At 41.4% G+C, this 20,602-nt stretch overlaps 1 protein-coding gene across 3 annotated transcripts in view; it reads right to left on the reverse strand.

Annotated features, from left to right (window-relative positions):
- Window positions 1-20,602, reverse strand: part of nbeal1 (neurobeachin-like 1) — a 67,512-nt gene that overhangs the window by 29,714 nt on the left and 17,196 nt on the right. For 2 of the 3 annotated variants that reach the window (XM_046846396.1, XM_046846403.1), the window contains 14 exons: window positions 20,506-20,597; window positions 17,576-17,737; window positions 14,494-14,575; window positions 14,094-14,221; window positions 12,794-12,876; window positions 9,471-9,556; window positions 8,997-9,336; window positions 8,801-8,907; window positions 4,920-5,003; window positions 2,369-2,452; window positions 2,193-2,291; window positions 1,511-2,082; window positions 1,292-1,424; window positions 461-580 (listed from right to left, as the gene is read on the reverse strand). In XM_046846396.1, coding sequence (XP_046702352.1) covers window positions 461-580; window positions 1,292-1,424; window positions 1,511-2,082; window positions 2,193-2,291; window positions 2,369-2,452; window positions 4,920-5,003; window positions 8,801-8,907; window positions 8,997-9,336; window positions 9,471-9,556; window positions 12,794-12,876; window positions 14,094-14,221; window positions 14,494-14,575; window positions 17,576-17,737; window positions 20,506-20,597 — 2,172 coding nt within the window. The remainder of the gene's footprint in view (window positions 1-460; window positions 581-1,291; window positions 1,425-1,510; window positions 2,083-2,192; window positions 2,292-2,368; window positions 2,453-4,919; window positions 5,004-8,800; window positions 8,908-8,996; window positions 9,337-9,470; window positions 9,557-12,793; window positions 12,877-14,093; window positions 14,222-14,493; window positions 14,576-17,575; window positions 17,738-20,505; window positions 20,598-20,602) is intronic. The other variant, XM_046846409.1, reaches the window with a different exon arrangement.

Here is a 20,602-nt window from a genome sequence, read left to right on the forward strand (position 1 = left end):
CCACCTCATTTACGTCTGGACACTATTCGTATGTTTATAGGTATACGCAAATGCCATCTGGTTAACTGTCTATCAGTCACAACCTGTCTGTCTAGCTGTCAGTCTGCACCCCTGTCTGTAAATCTCCGTTTTTCATTCTAGACACCTGTTCGTTTGCATGTCTAGACACAACTGCCAGTCAGACAGTTTGTCTGCAAGCCCACTCAGACACTTGTCTGTCTCTCTGTCTGGACACACATCTCTGTCAGCATGTGTTGCCTTCACTTTCTACCATACTAAATGTTTAAACAAAGGCAACACCATCTCGATCCACGTCTATTTCTTGCTATAACAAAAACGTGTTTTTTTTTCAGCCTATAACACCGAAAAACCGTGGTTACATAAAATCAATACGGTGAAACAATGGGATATTCGTAAACGTGTGACGAGTGAAGGCAGAGACTGTGTACTTCCTAAGTACCTCGGCCATGTTGGGGTACTTCAGAGGTGCGGACAACTTGAGCTGCCCATCTACGTAGATATAGACAAGGCTCTGTCCAAACGGCCGCTTCCCAGGAACATGTACCACACCAATGTAATGCTGAAACACAAACAGAATGCTGAAACACTTGAATATAACGACACGGTCACTGCAAATTGTACTTCATTGTCTGATGCTACACAAAGCCTACGTTTCATTTTTACAGTTATAATTATCATTATATTCGAACTGAATCACTCATTCAGGTTTTTTGTCTCATTACATTTCTTTTGCATTTGCTCCAATCTGCACTGTATTGTTTGGAAGGATACACAAGAACCTGTCTTTCAGTCTTGTCTCTTAGTGAGTACATGCCCAATTTCCCTGTCTGTTTGACCTCAGTGGTTGTCCATTCTTGGCAGACGCCCTTATCCAGAGCGACATACAATTATCGTATTCATACAACTGGCCACTTGAGGGTTAAGGGCCTTGTTTGAGGCCCTTGCGTCTTAATCACTGAGCTACATCCCCCCCAACTACTACCCATGTGTCTGTTTATGCAGCATGTACAATCAGTCCATTTAAATTTATGGCATTTGGCAGACTTCCTTATTCAGAGCATCTTAAAACTAAACAGTTAATGGTTTAGGGCCTCGCTTAAGGGCCCCCCAGTGGCAGCTTAGTGGTGCAGGGATTTAGTGACCATCCAATGCCTTAACCACCTCACCACCTCACCCATCTTGCCATTTTTCATTTTTTAATGTGTGTCTAAATAAATCCTCTCTAAATGCTGAGTAATGTGAGAGAGAATGCTGTAGCGACGTCACTGACCCACAGCGAGTCACAGAAGCAGTAATCAGGCAGTGTGACCGCGATGTATTCCTTTTTACTGCACACCGCCACCACCAGAGAACCGGATGCGCTTATGAAGGCCTCGAACCCAGTTCCTCCTGGCGTGAAGAAACTACATTCAAAAAGAAAACATCATATTGAAAAGTGCCATGACGTCATTATGATTTGCCCCCCGACCGTTACCTCTCAACCTCCTACCTGTACAACTGCTTCCTCTTTTCACCCTTGCCAGCTGGTTCCAATTGGTCCTGATCCAACGACAGCCAGGCCAAGAAGCTGAAAGCGGATCCTGGCCACCTGGAAATGGTTGGAACGGCGATACCTGCCATGGGAGGCGTCAAATCGAAATAGTGTGTCGCGCTGTGGAGCGTGTGTTTCCGGAGCATGGCCAGCAGCGAGCGCAGCACAGGCTCGGTGTAAGGATGAGGCCGGTTCTCCGGGTTCCTCAGGAGACTCAGATACCGCTGGAGCTCGGCCCCGCTCAGAGACTCCGCCCCCAAAGCGCCCAGAAGAGCCAGGAGGCTCTCGGCGCACACCCGAGGCAGGTGGGCGTCTCTCTCGAGGGTTGAGAGAATACACTCGGACATGCGTGCATTGACGCAGGCGGCCCGTGTGCGCCGGTTTAAGGCGCAGATCCTCCTCACGCGATCGGCCGCGAAGATCTGAAGCTCGGCCGACTCGAGCTCCGGCAGCCAGCGAATCAGGAGGAGGAGCGGCTCCACGTTACTGATCCCCAGAAAACCTACAGATGAGTGATCTCCCTCCACCGACTACACACACACAAATACACAGATTAAAGCCTGGAGGACACTTTGGACAATTGGACATTTAGTCAGAAACATGAGAACATCAAGATAAATGCCGCAGGTGTGGGTCTCACCATGTTCATGAGCTCCTTCAGGAGGTTCCTGGAAGGCTGTCCCAAAGACACGAGCACCTCGGACAGGTGGGTGTATCCGATCCGCTCTTTGAACACTTCCTGAATGGGCGGCGCTTGTGAGTAATCAGTTCGTCAAATTTTGCGACATGAATTATGCGTGCGAAATTGAGACTGACCTTGGCGGCTGGGGATTTGTGCATCATGGTGGTCAGGGTTTTGATCGTCGCTACCGTGAGAGAGTCCAACCTGCCTTCACAGACCTGGTGGTTTGAAAACAGGAATCAATCGAATGACTCGTTCGAGAATGTCTCGAGACCTTCTATTACTGCCTCTGCTTATTGGTATGAAATTTATAATGGACGGTTCATAATGAACATAGAAACATTAGCTTATTAATAAAACGCATCTTTTGGATATATATGAATGGCAGCAGTAGAAAGTACATAATGGTTTTTAATATGATTTGAAAGAATCTGGAGAGAATCAGTGGCTGATTATGGCTCATGGGTTACCACTTGTTTCCTCAACCATTAAGTTCCAGTTTCCTGCTCCAACAGCGGACTCGCGGTTGACGGTGTGTTTCCATCCACACATTTTTCAAATCGGAGGCCACACAGAAGTGTTTATTCATTTCAACGTAAAAGGCATCGTCAGTTTCGTCTCTCACTTGACAGACAGTTTATGGTCGCTCTATAAGAAAGCTGTTTCTGTGTGGTGTGTGTTAGAGAAAATTAAAGTTGTCTTAGAAAAAACAAAAACAATAAAAAACAGTTTCATACAAAATGAATAATAATAATAATAATAATAATAAAAACACTTAAAATAGAAAGCGCATGGCATTCACTGGCATTCATTCGCCTCTAGAGGTCGCTCTCATACTGTATAATGACAGCAGAGCTTCTCAGCCGCTGCAGCAACCCGGAAAAACTATCGCTATTGATTTTTGCTGAATCATTGGCAAACCGATGAATCGGTCGACCTCTACTCTTAACCACTGAGCTACTATACCACTTCCTTCCTATTAGGAGTGGCCCTTTGACCGTTTCAGTTCAAGAGTTTCTTTTCATCCGTCAAACCCAATTTCAAATACAGTGGGAATTTTTTTCTTCTTCCCACACAAAATAAATGAGGTCAGTGTATAAAAACGGCCTTGGATCCCAAATTTGTCAATCCTGATTCACTGTATATTCAGGTAAACACCTCACTGGATGGAAGACACACGTCCTGTTTCGGGAATAAAATCCACACGTACTTTGAAGAGCAGGAAACTGGACACAATGAAGCGGTTTCCTTTTTATGACCATGCAGATGTAGCACACGCACAAACACACAAATATGCCATATTCCCATGCATAGGCATTCCCAAGCTTAGGTGCACCTTCATTAGGGTCACGTGACCAGCTGTTAGTGAAAGCAGGAAGTGTTTTGGACAATGACAGACATACAGCCTCACACGATGCAGGTTCAGAAGACAGTGTGATGAGCTAAGACTAAAAGAAACAACAACAAAAAAAACACCCGTGTTCAGGAAATCAGAGGAAATAAAAGAGGAAATAAAAGCGAAAGAAGCAGGATGGACTACAATCATCATAGGCAGTGTGAATAACCAAGCAACAGGCCACTCCATTAGAGACCATCATGTTCCGTTGGCTTTCAAGCTTCGGTTTATGATTGTTGGAGGAAATTAAAGTTTTTAGCAGTGGTGGACAAAGTACATAAACCATGCAGCTGACTAAAAGTAGAGATACAATAAGTAAAATGTAACTAATAAAAGTAAAAGTGTCTCTTTAAACTTTCTCTTGAGTTCAAGTACAAAAGTATTTGCCTTCAAATGTACTCATGTATCCAAAGTTCTATGCTTTATTATGGATATAACGTTCCTGTTATCATTTTTATTACAAGATTCGTTACTTAATCGACTCAGTTTATGTGAAAAGACTCAAATGTGACTCTCAGGACCCTGATCTATTAATAGAATGATATTAATGAGTCAAACACTAATTAATGCCTATTACAATTATCATGAGCACAAAAACCCTCTTTTCAACTTCTTAAAAAAAAATCATGCAAATAAGACCAGTATTTTTCCATCATTTAGAATTCCTTTAAAAATTTTCTGCTTACTGTTGAACTGATGCTGAACTGTATGTTGGTGATCAGTAGATACACCGAGCGTCAATCAAGCCAAGATTAAAACGGAGCACTCGATCCTGATTGGTTGCTCGCTGCGTGTTTTACCAGTTACATTTTATCCTCATAAATAAAAAGCAGCAGAGCTTCTCAGCCGCTGCAGCAACCCGGAAAAACTATCGCTATTGATTTTTGCTGAATCATTGGCAAACCGATGATTCAGTCGGCCTCTACTCTTAACCACTAAGCTACCCAGCTATGCAAAACGTAGTTGGGTAAAAAGTAGGATCTCTGACTTGATATTTCGAAAGTTGTGAAGTTAAAGTAAAAGTTTTCCTGAATGGAAAAGCACAGATACGAGAAAAAGCTACTTAAGTACAGTAACACATTACATTTACCACGTTACTGTCCACCACTGGTTTTTAGACGTCATACATTAGGGGTACATGGGGGAACTTTGCTGCGCAGGACAGATATCTTGTTCGAGCCTGGAGTTGCAGACACTTGGAACATGATGAAACAATTGGTGTGGCCTCTTCCTGGAGTGGCCCAGTGGGTGGAGGGGCAGGTGCGAGGTGACAGACACGAGGGCGGTACCTGGCTTTCAATCTCTCCTGTCAGTAATCTGTTGGTTAAATCTTTCTGTTCTTTGTCTGCTGCGGCGAACCTAACATTTACCAGCTGCAGCCCGCACGCACAGTAAGACAAGAGGACAGGAGACAAGTGTAAAAGGGTTAAACATTATAGAAAAAACAAAAACTGAAATAAAAGGCCAAGAGGTGAGAGGTTATGGCATGAAGTGCCTCAAGCATTTCGTTCCTAAGGAGGAAAAACATGCGGTTTCAAAGAGAGTGCACGTGACGCAGACGGATCTACAAAGAGAGAACAAAGATTATAACACATACAGACTACAACTATGAAGGAGTACAGCGTCTGTCAAACGTGTGGAGACGTGTTCTGGTTCTTTTAAAACACATTTATGATCCTTTTGTTTCTATACAAAAACACAAAAATTAGACAGCAAATGGTTTGACCAAAGTGTGGACAGATGAGTGCAAATTGGACATTTTTGTCTCTAGCAGAAGAACTTGTGTAAGACGGAAGAGAACAGGAAAAAAGATATTAGCAGACTGTCTCATCCCCACAGTCAAACATGGAGAAAACTTAATGGTTTGGGGTTGTTTTCGAGCAAGGAAGCTTAAAGACTTATTCCTGGTGAAAGAAACCAACATGGCAACCATTCCATACTTCAACACCATGCAATACTCATCACCAGGGCGTTGACACATATACCATCTTCATCTTTCAGCTGCTCCTGTTAGGGGTCACCACAGGGGATCATCCGTCTCCATACCCCCGTCCTCTACATCTGCCTCTCACAACTACCTGCATGTCTTCCCTCGCAACATCCATAAACCACCTCCTTGGCCTTTTCTCTTTTCCTCCTCTCTGGTGGCTCCATCCTCAGCATTCTCCTACTGATATACCCCATGTCTCTCCTCTGCATATGTCCAAACCATCTCAATCTCGCCTCCCTCACCTTGTCTTCAAAACGTCCTACATGCGCTGTCCCTCTAATAAACTCATTTCTAATCCTGTCCATCGTCGTCACTCCCAACGAAAACCTCAACATCTTCAGCTCTGCTACCTCCAGCTCCACCTCCTGTCTTTACTCAATGCCACTGTCTCTAAACCATACAACATCTCAGGTCTCCCCACAGTCCAATAAACTTTCCCTTTCACTCTTGCAGATACTCTTCCATCACAAATCACTCCTGTCACTCTTCTCCACCCACTCCACCCTGCCTTCACTCTTTTCTTCACTTCTCTAACACACTCTCCATTACTTTGCACTGATGACCCCAGGTACCTGAACTCCTCCACCTTCTCCACCTCTTCTCCCTGCAACCGCACCCCTCCACTGCCCTCCCTCTCATTCACACACATGTACTCTGTCTTACTCCTACTGACTTTCATTCCCCTTCTCTCCAGCGCATATCTCCACCTCTCCAGGCTCTTCTCAACCTGCTCCCTACTCTCACCACAAATAACAATATCATCCACAAACATCATAGTCCACGGAGACTCCTGTCTGATCTCGTCCCTTAACCTGTCCATTACCACTGCTAACAGGAAAGGGCTCAGAGCTGATCCTTGATGCAGTCCAACCTCCACCTTGAACCAGTCTGTTGTTCCTACTACACACTTCACTGCTGTCACACTGTCCTCATACATGTCCTGCACCACCCTCACATACTTCTCTGACACACTTCCTCATACACTACCACAACTCCACCCTGTCGTACGATTTCTCTAAATCCACAAACACGCAATGCAACTCCTTCTGACCTTCTCTATACTTCTCCGTCAACATTCTCAAAGCAAATATTGTGTCTGTGGTGGTCTTCCTCCGCATGAAACCATACTGCTGCTCACAAATGGTCACCTCTTCTCTCAGCCTGGCTTCCACTACTGTTTCCCATAACTTCATGGTGTGACTGATCAACTTTATTCCCCTGTAGTTGCTTAAAGATCGGTACCAGCACACTCCTTCTCCATTCCTCAGGCATCTTCTCACCTTTCAGGATCTTGTTGAATATATATGTATGTATCCTAATATTTGTATACTTTATAGTCACCCTTTATACGTGACAAATAAAATTTGAATAGATTTTCAGCCGAAGCGTACGTCCAAGCTCTGTAAGAGAGCAAACAGTGGGCTGGAGTGATCTTCATCATGGAATGATCTGCGCAGTCACAGCACACAAATCCTATTGAACTGCTATGAGATGAACTGGATCGCAAGAAAGAAATCTCCATCCAGTGAAGAACATCTTTGGCAGGTTTTACAAGAGGCATGGCAAAGTATTTCAGCTGAATGTTTGGAGAAATGAACTGCCCTGATGCTGCGAGTGTGTAAAGCTGTTCTTCATTTTTAATGAAAATAAAGCGGATCATTTGGACATTTACAGATTTGTTTGGTCAAAGGAAATCGTCATACTGATATAATTATCAGGTTTGTTGCATAGAAACAAAAGGAACACAGGTGTGTCTCTCAAAAACAATAAGACTGTGTTTTGCATGTTTGTTTTAGGCGCTGTGTATTAAATACCTGATCACTCACACATATAGAAAATACAACATGGGTTTAAAACACCAAGTGCATTACTGAACGTTTATCACTATTGTTCAGAAGCTGAGGTAGATATCATGTGAGTCAATGTTCCACAGTGTACAATTAACAGTAACACACCTGATACACTGTACAGGCTACAAACAATTCAGCATTGAGGTTCTGGAAAGGTTCAGAGTTCTGAATAATCAAATCTGGATTTTCTATATTCTGGCTTCTTGTTGGTCAATTCTGAAAAACAATTTGGGGAATTGGGAATGAAATATAGGCTAGATTTTGAATTCCTGGATCTGAATAAGTTTTTTTCAAGGATTTTTAAGTTTTAAATTCATTAAAAATCCTGCATTCGGATGTTTTTTTTTTTTAACTATAAATATACGATTTTGGGAATAAAATACAGTCTATATTAAGTTATGGATTAAAATATAATATTTTAGATTAATAAATACTTGGGATTTTACTGTTGAGTTCTGAAGTCTTTAAAAGTTCTGACTTTTGACTTATTCTGTGTTTATGTACTTTGGGATGTTTTGTGAATAACTATATATACACATACATGTATGTATGTATGTATATATATATATATATATATATATATATATATATATATATATATATATATATATATATATATATATATATATAAACTATATCTATATTCAAAGTTCCACATTATATAATTGTTCTGAAACTGTTAAGATCCTAAGTATTAGAGCGTTCTAAATATTCTGCATTGTCGCAAATGAGTTTTAAATATTTAAGAGGTTTTTTTTTCATTCTGGATAAGTTCTGATTTCTTTCTTTATTATTATTTTTTATTATTGACTAAATTTAAACTTTCAGGGCTGAATTCGAAATCCTGTGGTGAATGTTCTAGGACGAGTGCTGGATTGTTACTAGATGTAAATTTCTTCTGAATCATGAATTTTAAATGAGCTCTGGGACTTTAATTAGATGCAAGGAATCTGGAGTACATGCAGACATATACATATACACACACTGTATAGTTTATACATTATGGTAGTGTAAATTGCTTGTTTTGCTAAATGATGTACTGTAATTATTTAAATTATTAATAAATGAGAGTATACTACCCCATCCTGATCACCATGCTTTAAGATTCCTGGGAAGGCTAAGCCATGTCTCAACTTACGATGCACCCATTGAAACTCGAGGACTATCTGTATTGGGTTTCTAGGTTCGGTTTAGGTTTCTGGGTCTGGTTCTGAATATGCAAATATGTTTTGTCTGTGTGTTTCCTTTCTGAACTCCAGCACAAATTTCTGTGTTGTGGGTTATGGGGTGTGGGTTCTGAATGCAGGATTCTCTGGGATTTGGTTGTTACCTTGCTGTTCTGTAAGAGACGAGTCAGGTGCTCAAAACAGTTGCTGTTGAGGAAGATGGCTTGAAGAACAGGCCGGTCAGAACACTCGAACATGTCCTGTATGGTGTCTGATAAATAGATAGAGAGAGAGATAGAGAGACAGAGTCAAGAAGGAATAGATTATGAGCAATAATAATTTGCTCCTCGTTCCACTTACCGAGCATGTTCACCTGCAGCGCCACCAACCGACTCTCAAAATGGTGGGATCGAGACGGAGCCGGGTGACCTTTGAGCCCGGCAGCGTTGGGGTCATAGTTGAGCAGTTTAAAGTAGCTGTCAAGCACGGTGCTGATCTCCACCTGCCTTTGATCTGAGCTGCTGGCCAGCAGGCTGTGCACCACCTCCCTCAGACAGCACAGAGTGAGCACCGCCTTCCGGTCTGGGCCGGCTCCGTCCCAATCCTCTCCCTCCTCCCCTTCACCTGTGCACTCGCCAGCACCCAGGACGCCCAACAACACCTCCAAGGTGGCGGGGGAGATGGCCAGGAGAGCATTACGCTGAAAGGTTGGTAGAGAAAACATGAAGGTTCTGCTAGGTTTCAGGTCAGAGCTGCTTTAGCTGCTTATTCATTTATCATATTCACACATAAGGGGGCAAACAAGCTCCCAAGTGCAAAGGTTCACACCCCCACCTGTCCACCTGCAACTATGGAGCCAAATAGGTGGAGGAGACAACACTTCAGACTGTCCTTCAGATGCTCACTCTCCTGAAAACACTCTAAACACACACACAAAACCAGGTAATCAGGTACAGGGCATTGGGTTATATATATGCAAAGAAACATCTGCAGATAGATGTGCCCTCTGGAGCTGCACTTGTTCCTCAATGGCCTCTTTGTGTGGCTCAGCTGACTGACAGAAAGGCAGGACAATGGTTTATCTCACACACACTCACTCACACACACACACACACACACACACACACAAGCTGCTTTGTGCACAGGTTGAAATGTTATCAGCAGCTCAGCGAGCTCACAAATATGAACAAACAAAGAACAGATTCATGAACAGAGAGAGAAAGAGGGAGCGAGGGAGAGGGAGAGGGGGAGACAGAGAACTGTTATCAAACACTTCTCTAAAACAGTGTGTTCTGATTGGCTAATCATTGAATAGTGTGCAGTGGTAATGGTGTGTGTTGTGGTATCTAGTGGTGTCTGATAGTATATATTAATGTATTTAATGATGTGCATGTTAGTATTTAATGGTGTATGATGGTATTTAATAGTTTATGGTAGTATTTAATGGTGTATGATGGTATGTAATGGTGTGAGGTGGTATTTAATAGTGTATGATGGAATTAAATGGTGTGAGAAGGTATTTAATGGTGTGAGGTGGTATTTATTAGTATATGGTAAAATTTGATGGTGTATGATGGTATTTAATGGTTTAAGCTGGTATTTAATAGTGTATGATAGTGTTTAATGGTGTATGATGGTATTTAATGGTGTGAGGTGGTATTTATTAGTGTATGGTAGAATTTGATTGTGTATGATGGTATTTAATTGTGTAAGCTGGTATTTAATAGTGTATGGTAGTATTTAATGGGGTTTGATGGTATTTAATAGTTTATAGTAGTATTTTTAATAGTGTATGATGATGGTATTTAATGGTGTAAGGTGGTATTTAATAGTGTATGGTAGTATTTAATGGTGTATGATGGTATTTAATGGTGTGAGGTGGTATTTATTAGTGTATGATGGTACTTAATAGTGTATGGTAGTATTTAATGGTGTTTGATGGTATTTAATGTTGTATGATGGTATTTAATAGTTTATAGTAGTATTTAATGGTGTATGATGGAATTTAATGGTTTGAGGTGGTATTTAATAGTGTGAGGTGGTATTTATTAGTGTATGGTAGAATTTGATGGTGTATGATAGTATTTAATGGTGTATGATGGTATTTAATGGTGTGAGGTATTTATTAGTGTATGATGGTATTTAATAGTGTGAGGTTGTATTTAATAGTGTATGGTAGAATTTGATGGTGTATGATAGTATTTAATGGTGTATGATGGTATTTATTAGTATATGGTCAAATGTGATGGTGTATGATGGTATTTAATGGTTTAAGCTGGTATTTAATAGTGTATGATAGTGTTTAATGGTGTATGATGGTATTTAATGGTGTGAGGTGGTATTTATTAGTGTATGATAGTATTTAATAGTGTATGGTAGAATTTGATGGTGTATGGTAGTATTTAATGGTGTATGATGGTATTTAATGGTGTGAGGTGGTATTTATTAGTGTATGATGGTATTTAATAGTGTGAGGTTGTATTTAATAGTGTATGGTAGTATTTAATGGTGTATGATGGAATTTAATGGTTTGATGGTATTTAATAGTGAGGTGGTATTTAATAGTGTATGATGGTATTTAATGGTGTGAGGTGGTATTTATTAGTGTATGATGGTATTTAATAGTGTGAGGTTGTATTTAATAGTGTATGGTAGAATTTGATGGTGTATGGTAGTATTTAATGGTGTATGATGGTATTTAATAGTGTGAGGTTGTATTTAATAGTGTATGGTAGAATTTGATGGTGTATGATAGTATTTAATGGTGTATGATGGTATTTAATGGTGTGAGGTGGTATTTATTAGTGTATGGTAGAATTTGATTGTGTATGATGGTATTTAATGGTGTAAGGTGGTATTTAATAGTGTATGGTAGTATTTAATGGTGTGATGGTATTTAATAGTTTATAGTAGTATTTTTTAATAGTGTATGATGATGGTATTTAATGGTGTAAGGTGGTATTTAATAGTGTATGGTAGTATTTAATGGTGTATGATGGTATTTAATGGTGTGAGGTGGTATTTATTAGTGTATGATGGTACTTAATAGTGTATGGTAGTATTTAATGGTGTTTGATGGTATTTAATGGTATGATGGTATTTAATAGTTTATAGTAGTATTTAATGGTGTATGATGGAATTTAATGGTTTGAGGTGGTATTTAATAGTGTGAGGTGGTATTTATTAGTGTATGGTAGAATTTGATGGTGTATGATAGTATTTAATGGTGTATGATGGTATTTAATGATGTGCGTGGTATTTATTAGTCTATGATGGTATTTAATAGTGTGAGGTTGTATTTAATAGTGTATGGTAGAATTTGATGGTGTATGATAGTATTTAATGGTGTATGATGGTATTTATTAGTATATGGTCAAATGTGATGGTGTATGATGGTATTTAATGGTTTAAGCTGGTATTTAATAGTGTATGATAGTGTTTAATGGTGTATGATGGTATTTAATGGTGTGAGGTGGTATTTATTAGTGTATGATAGTATTTAATAGTGTATGGTAGAATTTGATGGTGTATGGTAGTATTTAATGGTGTATGATGGTATTTAATGGTGTGAGGTGGTATTTATTAGTGTATGATGGTATTTAATAGTGTGAGGTTGTATTTAATAGTGTATGGTAGAATTTGATGGTGTATGATAGTATTTAATGGTGTATGATGGTATTTAATGGTGTGAGGTGGTATTTATTAGTGTATGATGGTATTTAATAGTGTGAGGTTGTATTTAATAGTGTATGGTAGAATTTGATGGTGTATGATGGTATTTAATGGTGTGAGGTGGTATTTATTAGTGTATGATGGTATTTAATAGTGTATGATAGTGTTTAATGGTGTATGATGGTATTTAATGGTATGATGGTATTTAATGGTGAGGTGGTATTTATTAGTGTATGATGGTATTTAATAGTGTGAGGTTGTATTTAATAGTGTATGGTAGAATTTGATGGTGTATGATAGTATTTAATGGTGTATGACGGTATTTAGTGGTGTGAGGTGGTATTTATTAGTATATGGGCAAATGTGATGGTGTATGATGGTATTTAATGGTGTGAGTAGTATTTATTAGTGTATGATGGTATTTAATAGTGTGAGGTTGTATTTGATAGGCAGTTTTTGGTCAAATGTTGAAATCTGTTACTCACGGTAGAAAAAAGGAACAAACTCAACCGTGAGAGGAGCTGCTTTAAACTTCTGTCTGCTCTTTTCCACCGTGCTGATTTGCTGCCTAGACACACACACACACGCGCACACACACACACACACACACACACACACACACACACACACAAAATATTAAATGAAAACCAATGACTTACTGTTGCAATATAATTATATAATTAACCATCAACTGAACCAGTATGATGGTGTCATCAGTTGGACCCTGAATCAGTCGGTGTTCACGCTCCAGGCGGGAGTTTTGGAATAAAGGTGGGAAACAACATTGTTTGTTTTTGCCCCAAACATTTCAGGTGTAGTTAATCAGCTTACTGTGTATGTGTGTGTGTGTGTATAGGTGTGTATAGGTGTGTGTGTGTATGTCTCAGATTACAGAGCTGTTAGGAGCAATTAGTGGAAAAACAAAACACAGGTGTGTTGAGTTAGAGTGAAGCCCTGTATAACACAGAACAGCGGCACCGCAGGAGGGTCAGTAAACATGCGGGTTTCCGTGTTTGTGAAAAAATGTAAAGGATTGTGTTAACTTAATAATGTAATGGAGAATACTGGTGTCTGATGGAGGGTAATGGAGAATACTGGGGTCTGAGGAGGGTAATGGAGAATACTAGTATCTGATGGAGGGTAATGGAGAATACTGGTTTTCTGATGGAGGGTAATGGAGAATACTGTTTTTTTGATGGAGGGTAATGGAGAATACTGGTGTCTGATGGAGGGTAACGGAGAATACTGGTGTCTGATGGAGGGTAACGGAGAAAACTGGTGTCTGATGGAGGGTAACGGAGAAAACTGGTGTCTGATGGAGGGTAACGGAGAATACTGGTGTCTGATGGAGGGTAACGGAGAATACTGGTGTCTGATGGAGGGGAATGGAGAATACTGGTGTCTGATGGAGGGGAATGAAGAAAACAGGTGTCTGATGGAGGGTAATGGAGAATACTGGTGTCTGATGGAGTGTCTGATGGAGGGTAATGGAGAATACTGGTGTCTGATGGAGGGTAATGGAGAATACTGGTGTCTGATGGAGGTTAATGGAGAATACTGGTATCTGATGGAGTGTGATGGAAAATAATGGTGTCTGATGGAGGGTAATAGAGAATACTGGTGTCTGATGGAGGTTAATGGAGAATACAGGTGTCTGATGGAGGGGAATGGAGAAAACAGGTGTCTGATGGAGGGTAATGGAGTGTACTGGTGTCTGATGGAGGGTAATGGAGAATACTGGTGTCTGATGGAGGTTAATGGAGAATACTGGTGATGAAAGTGTACCCGTGTATGCGGTGTCTCCAGTTGTGATATGGATCATACAGACTCTCACAGAAAGCCAGCGCATGTTGCACAAATTCCTCAGCCTGCGTCTGATCCACCAGCTCCTTCTCTTTAGTTTTACTCTTCAACTACAGAGACAGAGAGAGACAGAGAGAGAGAGAGAGAGAGAGAGAGAGAGAGAGAGAGAGAGAGAGAGAGAGAGTGAGAATGATGGAAAGAAAGAGATAGATATATTCATAGACTGACATTAACCCCCTATAATAGATTTTGCTTAGAAGGACAGAGAGAGAGAGTGTGAGAGAGAGAGAGAGAGAGAGTGTGAGAGAGAGAGAGAGAGAGAGAGAGAGAGAGAGAGAGCAAGAGTAACAGACAGACAAAGAAAGAAGTAGAGAAAGAAAACCTGCTGAATGTAGACTGTTGTCATGGTGATGATTTGATTGATGTAGGAGCAGGTTCCGATTTCCTCCACATTAGACAGGTTCCTGTCAGAGACATCACACACACACACACACACACACACACACACACACACACACTGGAATTTGGCTTATACTGTAGAGCATTGTGTGTGTGTGTGTGTGTGTGTGTGTGTGTGTGTGTGTGTGCAGACTACTGCAGGATAAGAAGCCATTAGTTCCAGCAGTCAGACTTATTTTTGTGCCACGATCATAATTCACGCACAGAGATGCAGCTGGAATAAAGTGTGTGCAGAAAAGACTGTGTGCATGTGTGTGTGTGTGTGTGTGTGTGTGTGTGTGTGTGTGTGTGTGTGTGCGCATTATGGTGAGGTAATGGAACATTTCTGGCTTTCTAAACATTCGAGAAAAAATAGTCCACAAGACATGACGTGTGTGAGGATTTGGGCTGCGAAATTCACAAGGACTGAATCTGCATTACTGCGATGATATGGAATTATGTCAATGATGTAAATAAGCCATGTGCGTCTCCATAAGTGAAGCCGAAAGACGTTGCAGATTAACAGCATGAAGGAGGTGTGGGAGGGGATGAAGATCATCACCGGATGCAGTTTGGAGCGAGGCGACACTATTGAGCTAACCAGCTGAACAACTTCCACAGGTTTTACCACCCCAACTTATTTACACCTTATTACACTGCAACCCCCAGCACCCCCCCCACAAAAAACACACACACACACCCTACTTCTATGTGGCGGTGTGCCAGCCTCAGTGGCAAAGAGATGGGTGCTGAACAGGCTCCTGTCCATCATGGACAATCCACTGCATCCACTGCACAGCATCATCTCCAGCCAGAGAAGCAGCTTCTGCTCATCCATCCATCCATCCATCCATCCATCCATCCATCCATCCGCCTATCTATCCGTCCGTCTGTCCGCCTATCTATCCGTCCGTCCGTCCGTCTGTCTGTCTGTCTGTCTATCTATCTATCTCACTTTCTAAGAAAAAAGTTACTTGCTTATGTTTAATTTTACGTTAAATTGATTTTTTTAAAAGTTGAATTTAATAGACATTTATTTATTTATTTTTTGCAGCTGAGCATTTGTGGGTGGGTGTGTGTGTGTGTGTGTGTGTGTGTGTGTGTGTGTGTGTGTGTGTGTGTGTGTGTGTACAGTAAGTAATTGTGTTTTTGGTTTTTTTGGGCCACGGGAACCACCTGTCCAAATTCATGAATGCTTTGACCTGTTAGTGTTGGTCACATGATCAGATAGCTTCAGTTATACACTGTTAAGTCTACAAGTCTATATACTGTGTGTGGGTACATAAGTGTGTGTGTGTGTGTGTGTGTGTGTGTGTGTGTGTGTGTGTGTGTGTGGAAAACACCTTCAACTCCTGTAACATGATCTACTAATATTGAGAAATCTCTCTATTTTAAAACCTATTCATATAGCACTGAGGCATGCTGGGAAATCATCCACCATTCATTAAATGAAATTTTCCCTTCACTTGAACTAGAAGATCCAAACCTGTTCCAAAATTGCACTGTGCCTGTGCACAAAGCAAATTCCATGAAGATCTGCTTTCGAGTTGAAGTGGAAGATCTCCTGCTATAGAGCTCTGAGCTCTGACCTCATCCCTACTGAACAATGAATTGAAACTTTGAACGCATCCCAGTCCTCCACACCATAACCTACATCGCTACCTGACACAAATCTCCACAAACACACTCCAAAATCTAGTGGAACATAGTGTGGAGTCAAGTGTAGAGGTTCCTCTAACAGCAATTGGAGATTTGCACATAATCTCCTGGTTAGGTGTCCACATACTTTTGAAAATAGAGTGTATAAACCTGAGCTTTGCAGCTGCACTACTACCAGAGCTGGAAAATAAATATTGACACATCCTTAACCAATCAGAATCGAGCATTCACAGGAGCCGTGGTCTGATTATAGATGATATACACTAGTAGAAACATTCAGCTTGGATGATTATCTTTACTACTGATGTTGATGATCTGACTGTAAGACACGAGGCACAAAGAACAGGATGTGGAAATGTCACAGCCGTAACGTTGACCTTTGCGGTGAAACTCATGCTGGTTTAGTGAGACTTAAGTGTGAGATACACGGCGAGAGCAGACCCTGAGCCGGAGAGAAGTCAGGCGAGATCCAATGCTGCACAACTCGTTTTGAGTCAGTTTCAGGCCAAGTTTCACTCCACTGTAATTACATCCTTTAATAAATAAAAGCAATGTGGACATTGATTTCTCTCTAAAGCTACACAAAAGTATTGGCACACCTGACTTATCTATCTATCTATCTATCTATCTATCTATCTATCTATCTACATCCATCCATTTATCTATCCATCTATCTATTTATCCATCTAATCCATCTATCAATCTTCGTCCATCCAACCATCCATCTTCGTCCATCCAACCATTTATCTATCCATCTATCTGTCCATCTATCTGTCCATCTATCCGTCCATCTATCCGTCCATCCATCTATGTTCGTCCATCCATCCATTTATCTATCCATCTATCTATTTATCCATCTATCAATCTTTGTCCATCCATCCATCTATCAATCTTTGTCCATCTATCCGTCCATCTATCTATCTATGTTCATCCATCCATCCATCTATCTATCTATGTTTTCCATCCATCCATCCATCTATGTTTTCCATCCATCCATCTATCTATCTATCTATCTATCTATCTATCTATCTATCTATCTATCTATCTATCTATCTATCTATCTATCTATCTATCTATGTTTTCCATCCGTCCGTCTATCTATCTATCTGTCTGTCTGTCTATCCATCTATCTGTCTGTCTATCTATCTATCTATCTATCTATCTATCTATCTATCTATCTATCTATCTATCTATCTATCCATCCATCCATCCATCCATCCATCCATCCATCCATCCATCCATCCATCCATCCATCCACCCACTCTATCTATCCACCTATCCATCATTTGTCTATCCATCCACCCACACACCTGAATTCCAAATCTAGAGTTTTCATAATCGGTTTTGTGTGTGTGTGTGTGTGGGACCTGCAAGTGATGATGAGGAACTTGAGGAGCAGCAAAGCGAGGTGTTGCTGTTCCTGCTCCAGGCCAACCGATGCTTTCTGAACACACTGCAGCAGCTGGACACGTAAAACCTGCAGGATGTTATCAGGGAGCAGAGACAGGACCGGGGGCACATCCTCCACCCTACACACACACACACACACACACACACACACACACACACACACACACACACACTAAAATTAACACAAATGTACACACAAACAAGAAGCATGTACACTGATTATATAATATTAACAGCAGGCACTGATCCACTCAGCCAATCAGACGTGTTACAGGATGCTTTTCTGCTAAATGGTAATTTAAAAGTTTAGTCTTCCTCCCAGCTCGAACCAGTCTGCAAGTTCTCCTCTCATCTCTCTCATGAACAAGTCTGAACAACTGCATCTTCTGTACTGTTTTGTTTGCATCGTTCAGTGGAACATTTAGAAACCACTGTGTGACATCAGCTGTTTCTGAAACACTAACTACAGTCAAAGCCGCTCAGATCACCACTGACCCCACACTGCTCTGATATCTCAAATAAACGCTAACTAAAGCTTTTGACCTGGAGCTGAATGAGGTCATGTGACGTGCTGCTGCCACCTGATTGGTCTACAGGTGTCCTATTAAAATGGCAAGTGAACAGTGAAATAATATCATTAGAGCGTTGAATTCTAGGACTGTCTCGAGGCTTAGTGAAATAAATGATAAATGTAAATACACTTAAACACACACACACACACACACACACACACACACACACACACACACACACACACACAAGCAGGATGAACTTTAGACACGTCTACAGTTTTTCTGCTTGTGGACAATATTCGCTGCAGACACGTTCAAACTTTTAATGAATGGAAAGATACAGTTGAAATATCGAATAACATGAGATACATTCGGATTTATTTAGTTTGGTTGCATTTTGGGGACGTGTGTGGATGTGTGAAGAAATGCGTCAAAATTAGTTGTAGAAGTGTGTGGACAAGCATGGAAGTATGTGGAAGGAAATGGAAGTGTGTGGAAGTGTGTGAAGGCGAGTGGAAGTGTGTGAAGATGAGTGGAAGTGCATGGAGACGAGGGGAAGTGTGTGGAGACGAGGAAGTGTGTGGAGAGTGGAAGTGTGTGGAGATGAGTGGAGAAAAGTGGAAGTGTGTGGAGATGAGTGGAGGAGTGGAAGTGTGTGAAGGCGAGTGGAAGTGTGTGGAGACGAGTGGAGACGAGTGGAAGTGTGTGTGGAGATGAGTGGAGGCAGTGGAAGTGTGTGGAGATGAGTGGAGGAGTGGAAGTGTGTGGAGATGATTGGAAGTGTGTGGAGATGAGTGGAGACGAGTGAAAGTGTGTGGAGATGAGTGGAGATGAGTGGAAGTGTGTGGAGATGAGTGGAGGCAGTGGAAGTGTGTGAGACGAGTGGAAGTGTGTGGAGATGAGTGGAGACGAGTGGAAGTGTGTGGAGACGGGTGGAAGTGTGTGGAGATGAGTGGAGACGAGTGGAAGTGTGTGGAGACGAGTGGAAGTGTGTGGAGATGAGTGGAGACGAGTGGAAGTGTGTGGAGATGAGTGGAAGTGTGAGGAGACAAGTGGAAGTGTGGAAGTGTGTGGAAGTGTGTGGAGACAAGTGGAAGTGTGTGGAGAGTGGAAGTGAGTGGAGAAGAGTGGAAGTGAGTGGAGAAGAGTGGAAGTGTGTGGAGAGAGTGGAAGTGTGTGGAAACCCTGGGCTAAGTGGTTTGCTGTGATCGGGAGGTGAGATATATATTGTCTGGAGTGATGGGATTGGATTTGGAGCAGGAGCTCGGATTATATAGTCCTGTAGCAGTGTGTGTACAATAAGAGCTCTCATGAGCATCATAACATGTGACGTGAATCCAGAGACGTGGTGTATGTGCTATGAAAGTTTTTGGAATGTCGGGGAGGAGGGGGAGGGATTCAGATGTGAAGGAACGCACTGAGGAGTCTCTCCACTGGATTAGTGCTTATTTAGTTTTTCGAGAGATCAGGGACTGATGTTGAGGAGGTGAGGAGGTCTGGGGTACAGAAGATGTTCCAGTTCCCAGAGGTGTTCTTTAGACTGTGGCATTGACATGCTCAAGTGAGGTGAATTGTAACGCTACATGCTGAAACTAACAGCCCTCTCCCTCCATCTCTCTTTCCATCGCTCTCTCCATCGCTCTCTCCGACTTTCTCTCCCATCACTCTCTGTCCCTCACTCATATCATCTCTCTCTCCTTCCAACATTTTTCTCCATTGCTTTTTATCCTTCTAATCTCTCTCTCTCTCCCTCTCTCACCTTCTATCATTTCTCAACTTTGCTCTCTCCCTCCTCATCTCTCTCATCACTGTTCTCTCTCTCTCTCTATCTACTTCTATCATTTCTCCTCAAATCTCTCTCTATCCCTCTCATCTCTCTTATCAGTCTCTCACCCTCTCTCATCTTTCTATCATTCTAACATTTCTCCTCATCTCTCTCTCTCTCTCTCTCATATCAGTCTCTCTTCCTCTCTCATTATCTTTCTGTCCTTCTTTCATCTCTCCTCATTGCTCTCTCTATCACTCTCATCTCTCCATCTCTTTCTCCTTCATCTCCATCTCTGTCTCTCATCATTGTTCTCTCTCTCATTCTCTTTCTCTCCCTCGTTTTTCCTCGCTCTCTCCCTATTTATTTCTCCAACATCTTTCTTTCTCTCTGTGTCCCTCGTCTTTCACACAAGTCACAAATCGAGACTGTGACGGAGAACCCTCTTTATACTGTTAATGATGATTTTATTCGCTGAACAACACTCAAAATCTCTATCTCACACACACACACTCACACACATACACACACACACACACACATAGATAAAGACGAGTGTGAATGTTGCATGCTGACAGAAGTAGGTTTGGATTAAAGATGGCCGCCGTACCTGATCGGCTGTTTCTCAAAGTCCACATCCAGACTGCGATCATACGAGCCGATGAAAATCTCCAACCACAGCTTCAGATAGTCAGGATCCCTCTGAG

The sequence above is a fragment of the Silurus meridionalis genome, chromosome 1 (genome assembly GCF_014805685.1).
Source record: "Silurus meridionalis isolate SWU-2019-XX chromosome 1, ASM1480568v1, whole genome shotgun sequence".
Taxonomy (NCBI): domain Eukaryota; kingdom Metazoa; phylum Chordata; class Actinopteri; order Siluriformes; family Siluridae; genus Silurus; species Silurus meridionalis.